The sequence below is a fragment of the Myotis brandtii genome, unplaced genomic scaffold, assembly GCF_000412655.1.
Source record: "Myotis brandtii unplaced genomic scaffold, ASM41265v1 scaffold654, whole genome shotgun sequence".
Lineage (NCBI taxonomy): Eukaryota > Metazoa > Chordata > Mammalia > Chiroptera > Vespertilionidae > Myotis > Myotis brandtii.
In genome coordinates, this window is record NW_005370538.1 from 1,639,704 (window position 1) to 1,648,730 (window position 9,027).

The following is a 9,027-nucleotide window of genomic DNA, read 5'->3' on the forward strand; positions in this document are numbered from 1 at the left end:
GCTGCCAGAGGGATGTCTGACTGCCAGCTTGGGCCCAATCCCCCAGGGAGCGGGCCTAAGCCAGCAGGTGGACATCCTCCGAGGGGTCCCAGACTGCAAGAGGGCATAGGCCGGGCTGAGGGACCCCCCCCCGAGGGCACAAATTTTTGTGCACCGGGCCTCTAGTTAGATATAATAAATGATTTCAGCAATGTAGCAGGATACAAAATTAACACCCAGAAATAGATGGCATTTTTATATACCAATAATGGACTCTCAGAAAGAGAAACTAAAAAACAATCCCATTTACCATTGCAACAAAAAAAAAATTAAGAAACTTAGTAATATACTTAACCAAGGAGGTAAAAACTTGTATTCAGAAAACTACAGAATGTTGATAAAGAGATAGAAGAAGATATAAACAAGTGGAAGAATCCTATATAACAAAAGCCCAGTGACCAAATGGTGGAATGACCAGAACGACCAGCCGACCACACACTATGATGTGCACTGACCACCAGGAGGCAGAGGCTCAACACAGAACTGCCCCCTGGTGGTCAGTGCACTCCCACAATGGAAGCTCTGCTCAGCTGACTGAGATGAGTGGTGCTCCCACAGTGGGCTGATCCCCACAGGCCACGCCCCCACTAGCACACAAATCCCATGCACCGGGCCTCTAGTATACTATATTCATGGATTGGTAGAATTAACATCATTAAAATGTCCATACTACCCAAAGCAATCTATATATCCAATACAATCCATATAATACCAACAGCAGATTTCAAACATTCCAAAATTTTATTTGGAACAAAAAAAGACCCCGAATAGCCAAAGCAATCTTGAGAAATAAGAACAAAGTTGGAGGGATCACTATACTGGATATCAAGCTATATTACTGTATAAAGCCACTGTAATCAAAATGGCCTGGTACTGGCATAAGAACAGGCATAAAGATTAATGAAACAGAACAGAGACTCCAGAAATTGACCCAAGCCATTATGCTGAATTAATATTTGATAAAGGAGGCAAGAGCATACAATGGAGTCTTGTCAATAAATGGTGTTGGGATAATTGAATAGGTACTTCCAAAAAAATGAAACTAGACTGTCAACTTACACCAAATGCAAGAATAAACTCAAAATGAATAAAATACTTAAATGTAAATCATAAAACCATAACATTCCTAGAAGAAAATATAGGCAGAAAAATATCAGATTCTCATGTAGCAAAATTTTCACTGATACAAGGCCTAAGGCAAGAGAATCAAAGGAAAAAAAATAAATGCTACTACATCAAAATAAAAGCTCTGCACAGCAAAATAAACCATCCTCAAAATGAAAAGGGAGCCTACTGTATGGAAGAACATATTTGTCAATGATACATCTGATAGGGATTAATTTCCAAAATATATGAAGTACTCATACAACTCAACAAAAGGAAGAAAAACAATCTAATTAAAAATGGGCAGAGTACCTAAATAGATACTTTTCTATAGAGGACATACAAATGGCAAGAGACATGAAAAAATGCTCAAATTCATTAATCATCAGAAAGATGCAAATTAAAACGACAATGAGGCACCACCTTACACCTGCCAGAATGACTACCATCAATAAATCAACAAACAAGTGCTGGCAAGGATGTGGAGAAAAGGTCATCCTAGTACACCACTGGTGGGAATTCAGACTGCTACAGCCACTATGGAAAACAGTATGGAGTTTTCTCAAAAAAATAAAAATGGAACTGCCATTGATCTAGTGATCCCACTTTTAGGAATATATTCAAAGAATCACAAAATATCATTCAGAAAGAATATACGCACCCTTAAGTTCATATTATTTACAATAGCTAAGATCTGGAAACAGCTCAATTGCCCATCAGTAGATGAGTGAATAAAAAAGTGGTGGTACATTTACACAATGGAATACTATGCAGCTCTACAAAAGAAGGATCTCTTATCCTTTGAGACAGCATGGAGCGACCCGGAGAATATTATGCTAAGCAAAATAAGCCAGTCAGAGAACGACAAATGTCACATGATCTCACTTATATGTGGATCTAAACAAAATAAACTGACAAACAAAATAGAGCCAGAGACATGGAAGTATGGAACAGATTGACGAATCTCAGAGGGAAGCGGGGTGTGGAGAGATTAACCCAGGAACTTGTACGCATATATGCATAACCCATGGACACAGACAATAGTGCAGTTAAGGCCTGGGGAGGGGGTGGGAATGGCAAGGAACAATGGGGGAAAATAAGGGGGACTCCTGTCAACCCGTGAATGAAGAGGTTACCGGTTCAATTCCTGGTCAGGGCATGTGCCTGGGTTGTAGGGTAGATTCCCAGTGAGGGCATGCAGGAGGCAGCTGATCAATATTTTTCTTTCATTGATGTTTCTATTTCTCTATCCCTCTCCCTTTCTCTCTCTCTCTCTAAAATCAATAAAAACATATTAAAAAATAATAACTCTCAGTTGTCCTAGAAATTCTTAAAGTCCTACTAATGGCAACATTCAATAAACAGAAGACTTTGTAAACACAGCTAGCTTGTCTAATTAGAGGCTTGAATACATAATATAATCATAATTTCTAGGTGTTAAGGTTAGGTTCATACCTGTAGTAGAAGATCCATCACTTTGGTTTTCATGTAAACAATTATTTGCCCAAATGGACAAAAGTAGGACAAAAATAAAAAGGTTCATGTCTAGGGCTTTCTTCAACTGTTTCTTCTACCAAGGAAGCTACTGTATTTAATATGGTTCAGCCTGTCCTAGGGGTTTATGACATCATTATATTGTGTGTCATATTCTGACATCATAATCTCACCATGGAGAAGCATGAACTTCTGTGTAGGTCAGGTTAAGTGCATTGACATTTTTTTGGTAATCTTTATTGTTGCAAGTATTACAGATTTCCTCCTTTTCCCCCATTGCCCCCTCCATCCAGTTCCCACCCCACCCCAGTCCTCCACCACCCTACTGTCTGTGTCCATAAGTAAGATCTTTGGTTAAGCTCCTCCTGCCTCTGTCCTTCTCCTTCTCCTTCTCCTTCTCCTTCTCCTTCTCCTTCTCCTTCTCCTTCTCCTTCTCCTTCTCCTTCTCCTTCTCCTTCTCCTTCTCCTTCTCCTTCTCCTTCTCCTTCTCCTTCTCCTTCTCCTTCTCCTTCTCCTTCTCCTTCTCCTTCTCCTTCTCCTTCTCCTTCTCCTTCTCCTTCTCCTTCTCCTTCTCCTTCTCCTTCTCCTTCTCCTTCTCCTTCTCCTTCTCCTTCTCCTTCTCCTTCTCCTTCTCCTTCTCCTTCTCCTTCTCCTTCTCCTTCTCCTTCTCCTTCTCCTTCTCCTTTCTCCTTCTCTTCTCCTTCTCCTTCTCCTTCTCCTTCTCCTTCTTCCTCTTCTTAGAGAATACCTTCCACATTTCATGTATTGCTGGTTTGGTCATGATGAACTCCTTTAGCTTTTAGCTTTTCTTGTTTGTGAAGCTCTTTATCTGACCCTTACTTCCAAATGAGATCTTTGCTGGGTAGAGTAATCTTGGTTGTAGGTCCTTACTTTTCATCACTTTGAATATTTCTTGCCACTCCCTTCTGGCCTGCAAAATTTCTGTTGAAAAATCAGAGGACAGTCCTATGGGTGCTCCCTTGTAGGTAACTGACTGCTTTTCTCTTTCTGTTTGTCTTTAACCCTTGGCGTTTTAATTATTATGTGTCTTGGTGTGGACCTCTTTGGGTTCCTCTTGTTTGGGACTCTCTGTACTTCCTGGACTTATAAGTCTATTTTTTTCACCAAGTAGTGGAAGTTTTCTGTAATTATTTCTTCAAATGGGTTTTCAATATCTTGCTATCTTTCATCTCCTTCTGGCACCCCCATAATGTGAATGTTGGTATGCTTAAAGTTGTCCCAGAGGCTCCTTACACTATCTTTATATTTTTGGATTCTTTTTTCTTTTTACTCCTCTGTTTGGGTGTTTTTTGCTTCCTCATATTACAAATCATTGATTTGATTCTCGGAACCTTCTACTCAACTATTGAATCCCAGTAAATTTATTCTTTATTTCAGTTACTGTATGCTTAATTTCTGACTTGTCCTTTTTCATGTCTTTGACATTCTCACTAAGATCCTTGAAAGTCTCACTAAATCCCTTGAAGCTCTTATAAAGATCCTTGAGTAACCTTATAACCATGGTTCTGAACTCTGTATCCAATAGTTTGCTTGCTTCCATTTCTTTCATTTATGACATGTTTCTTTGTCTCCGCATTTTGGGTGCTTCTCTGTTTTTGTTTCTATGTATTAGGTAGAGCTGCTATGTCTCCTGGAATTGGTAGAGTGGCCTTGTATAGTAGGTGTTCTGTAAGACCCAGTGGCTCAGCCTCCCCGGTCACCCAAACTGGGCACTCTAGGCCCACCCCTGTGTGGGCTGTGTGCACAGTCTTGTAGTTGAGCCTTGATTGCTATTGGTGTCACTGGGAGGAATTGACCTCCAGACCAACTGGCTCTGAGCACCAGCTGTGACTTCAGTGTAAGAGCTGTTGTACAGGAGACACCCATATGGAGCAGGACTTGCTTCAGTGGGGCTTGGTGCTTACTGAGTCTGCCTCTTGAGTAGGCTGCTTGAGGATGTGTAGTGTTTTAATCTGCTATGGTTTGAAGCTGTCTATTGGGTGCACTAACTCTAGGGCCCCAGGGAGGTGCAAAGTCAGCCACTGCCTGCCCAGCAGAAGCTACAGAGGGATCTGCAGATAGTGCTGTTTGCTTGTTGTATTGGGTTTGGAGGTGCCCAGGCAAGACCCAACTGTGAAACAAGGCACACTGGTGCTAGCGCCAGGTCTTGGGCCTTTTATTGATAGGTTTGGGGCACCTCTGTCACCAGCTGCAGCTTGTTTGAGAGATTTTATGAAAGTCTGAAGCCTGAGCCAGTACAGGCTATTCATCTGGAAAAGCTGCTGCAAAGAGCTTGCATGGGGCTGCAAATTGGTTTGGTTTGGGTCTCAGGGAATCCCCAGGGCAGAGCAAAGAGTGAGCTACAGGATGGAAACTCAGACAGTCAGCTCTGCAACAGGGGTGGTCCCAACACAGGAACAATGACCCCTTTGTGCACCCCAGTCTGAGAGAAAGCCACCCCTGGGTTCCTGCCCTGATGTCAGATAATCCAGTTTCTCCCCTTATGTGTCTAGGTCCCCCAAAGCTGCCTGGTGCTGGGAGTCCAAGTAAGTTTGTGCTCTAGCCTTTTAAATGGAACAGATGGGTCACCAGCAGCCTCTGTGTCACTCAGCCACAGACCCCGCTGGTTTTTACAGCCCAAAGTTGTAGGCACTTCTCTTCCCAGCTCTGGAACCCTGAACTGGGGGGTCTTTTATGGGGCTGGGACTCCTTGCTCCTCATGGGCAGCCTCCACAGAAATGATCTTCCTCCCAATTAAAAAAAAATAGCACATGTGGTTGTCAGATCAGTCCATTTCGTGCCTCTGCCCCCACCCCCACCAATTTCAACGTGATTTCTTCTTTACTTCTTTAGTTGTAGGGCTTCCATTCAGCCAGCTTTCAGGCAGTTCTGGATGATGGTTGTTCTTTATTTTAGTTGTAATTTTGATGTAGTTGTGGAAGGCTGCGAGTACTGGCATTTACTTACACTGCCATCTTGGTTCCCCTCTCTTAGAAGTGATCCTAAGAAGCCAAGATTTCCAGTTGACTTTTATTCTAGTAATAATGTGGCACCACTAAAGAGTTTCTGGTGAGAGAGTGACATCATAAGATCTGCATTTTAGAAAAGCCACTCTGGCTGTTGTATAGGGAATAGATTGAAGGGGAACAGGTGGAAGAAACAGTGGTCCAGATGATAGAAGATGGTTGCTTGAAGCAGAGTGGTGGTGGTGAAGATGGAGAAAAATTGAAAAATTTGAGAAATATTTTGATAGTGGGTGGAACTAGATGGTGGATAGGCTATAGGGCATGAGGGAAAGAGAGATAGCAAGGATGATTCATTCATTCAACAAAAAAAGTGTTCAGTGTCTATTATGTGACCTGAAGCTTTGCACTAGACACTGAGCATTGAAATAGACATAGTTTCTGCCTTCAAGGAGTTTGAAATCTAGTGGGAGACATGTAAATAAACAATCACTAGGGAGTGTGGGTGTATAATATCATGCAGGCTGTGATGTCTCAGGGTACAGTGCCATATGAGCACACAAAAGGCATATGTATTCAGAGTTGGGACTCTATAGGAGATAAACCTTGAACTGAGGTAGAATTTTAAGTTTGTTGTTTAATGAGAGTAGGAATTTCTTGAACCCAAAAAACAAGGAAAGAACATTGCATTGCAGGCTGATAAATCAATATTTATAAAACACTAGTAGCCCGGTGCAAGAAATTCGTGCATGGGGGTGAGGAGGAAAAGGGGCCCCTCTGTTTGGCCTGCACCCTCTCCAATCTGAGACCCCTCAGGGAATGTCCGACTGCCTGTTTGTGCCCGCACTTTTAACAGATGACAGCTCCATTGTTGTTTCTTTCTTTTCATGCTTAAAACCATTGGAATTAGTAGGTATTCAAAGTGTGTATACATTTTGAGGGGACACACTGTATATCTCTAGTCAGTGGTGAAAGGAACCAACAGCGGATTGGGAACCCCCAGACAGGGAACCTCGCTCACTCCCCGCGTGTCTCCCCACTTCACTTTCAACCTTCACAAGCAGCAGGAGAATCAATGTTTTCTCTCATTAACTCGGAAAAGCATGTCCTATCACCCACTGCGCAGCAGGAGTGTGCTAGGACCCACGTGAGCGAGGCTCAGTCAGGGCAGCCTTTGCTCATGGGTGCTGGCACCCAAAGTGCACATTCCTCCTCTGCAGTCACCTTGACTATCCCACCATTTCACTGAAAGGATGGAACTCCTCGCCTCCTCTGGGTTCCTGATCTTGAACGCTGACCAGAGGCACCTCAGGGAGGGCCACCCGGCCTACCAGGTGTATCTGTCTGCACCTGCTCCCACCTCAGCATCTGCATTAGCCCCACAGAGGTGATCTCATTGCTGCACTGGCCTCTGCAGGAATAGGGCATCACCACTCCGCCCTCTCACTGTCATCTCACAGATGCCCACCCTCAGCACCCAGAACACCCAGACACTCTCCAAAGGACATGAGCATGCCAGGGACCTGCGCACGTCCTGTGGGGGACGTACGCATGCTGGGTTGATGGAAGTGTGGCGGAGGGGCGGGGGGAACTTGCATGCGCCTTGGTCTGGGACTGTTGCAGGCACATGAGGGTGACAGCGTGCTGGGGGACGTTCACACGCCTTGGGGGAGGAGAGGATGTGTGCACCGAAGGCCTGTGGCTTCGCAGATCAGCAAACCTCCGTGATGCGGCCAGGAGGATGTCAATCTGGCCCGCCACGTTGGCTGTCCCTGTGATCGTGCACTTTCTGGGCCAAGAGGTGGGACTTGTGCAGCCACTCCTCAGCACTGATGGCCTGCAGGCACTACTTCAGCTTGGCCCGCAGGCTCTGCTTGGCGTGCTCAGAGCTGCCACTGCCGCCATGTGGGGAGTACAGGCCACCCTCTGCTGGCCTGCTTCCCCTGTCCAGAGGCTCTCTGCATGCGCTGCCCACAGGCCTGGAGCGGCCTGGGCTGGGCAGGACACCAGTGTGCGCTGCTCACCTGCCCGGAGCAGCTGGGGCAGGGTGGAAGCCAGGCATCCCGCCCCGCTGCAGCTGCTCCTTGCCTCCGCACGCTGCTCACTGGCACAGAGTGGCTGGGGTATGGCGAGGTGGGATGCCTGCCCCCAGCCGCTCAGCCTGCCATCTTTGTTGGGTTAATTTGCATACTCATCCTGATTGGCTGGTAAGCATAGTGGAGGGGATGGTCAATTTACATGTTTCTCTTTTATTGTATAGGACTAGGGGCCCGGTGCACAAAATTCGTGCACTGGGTGGGGGGGGGGGGGGCCTCTGGTGGAGGCATTAGTCCTGGGCAGGAGACCCCCAGCTCCCTGCGATCTCCCGCTCTGCCCCTGCCTAGACCTAATGCCTCTGGACAAGGCATTAGGCCTGGGCAGGGGACCCCCCGTGGTTGCAGGCTCCGCTCCTGCCTAGACCTAACACCTCTGGCCAAGGCATTAGGCCTGGGCAGGGGACCCCCCGTGGTTGCAGGCTCCGCTCCTGCCTAGACCTAACACCTCTGGCCAAGGCATTAGGCCTGGGCAGGGGACCCCCCGTGGTTGCAGGCTCCGCTCCTGCCTAGACCTAACACCTCTGGCCAAGGCATTAGGCCTGGGCAGGGGACCCCCAGCTCCCCGCGATCTCCCGCTCTGCCCCTGCCCAGGCCTAACGCCTCTGGTCGAGGCATTAGGCCTGGGCAGGGAACCCCCAGCTCCCCGTGGTTGCAGGCTCTGGCCTGGGCAGCGGGGACCCACAGCAGCAGTGGCCCCACAATCACGGGCTCCACTTTAGGCCCAGGCAAGGGACCCCTAGCTCCCGGGACTGCCAGCTTCGCCCGTGCCCAGCTCCCATCACTGGCTCCACCCCTACTTTCCGCTATCACTGGCCAGGGCGGTAAAGGCGCCTGATTCTCCGATCATGGCTCTTAGCTTCCCCCTGGGTTTCCGATCACTGTCAGTGGCAGGGGGCTTCTTCCTGCTTTCTCTTTTGCCTCCCTGCATTGTGCCTACATATGCAAATTAACCGCCATCTTTGTTGGCAGTTAATTTGCATATCGCCCTGATTAGCCAATGAAAAGGGTAGCGGTCGTACGCTAATTACCATGTTTCTCTTTTATTAGTGTAGATGGTTGAGGGAACTTCATTTCTATATGGCCAAAATGAATAATGTGGGGAGTGGATAGCTGGAAATAAGCTGGAGTGGGTAAGCAGGGTATCCTATATACTAAAGAGGTAATATGCAAATTGACGCCCACTCTGTCACAAGATGGCTGCACCCACAGCGGAGGCAGGGTTCCTGTAACACAAAATGGCCACGCCCACAGCAGAGGTGGGGTTCCCGTAACGAGCAATCAGCAGGGACCTGAGGCTGTGTGGCACCGGGCTGGGGCGGGGGACCAGAGGC

At 47.0% G+C, this 9,027-nt stretch overlaps 1 protein-coding gene across 1 annotated transcript in view; it reads right to left on the reverse strand.

The window, feature by feature from the left end:
• Positions 1 to 2,686, reverse strand: part of LOC102261928 (chromosome unknown open reading frame, human CXorf66) — a 10,453-nt gene extending 7,767 nt beyond the window's left edge. Inside the window, exon 1 of the mRNA XM_014528817.1 lies at positions 2,599 to 2,686. Coding sequence (XP_014384303.1) covers positions 2,599 to 2,686 — 88 coding nt within the window. The remainder of the gene's footprint in view (positions 1 to 2,598) is intronic.
• Positions 2,687 to 9,027: the final 6,341 nt, after the last annotated feature.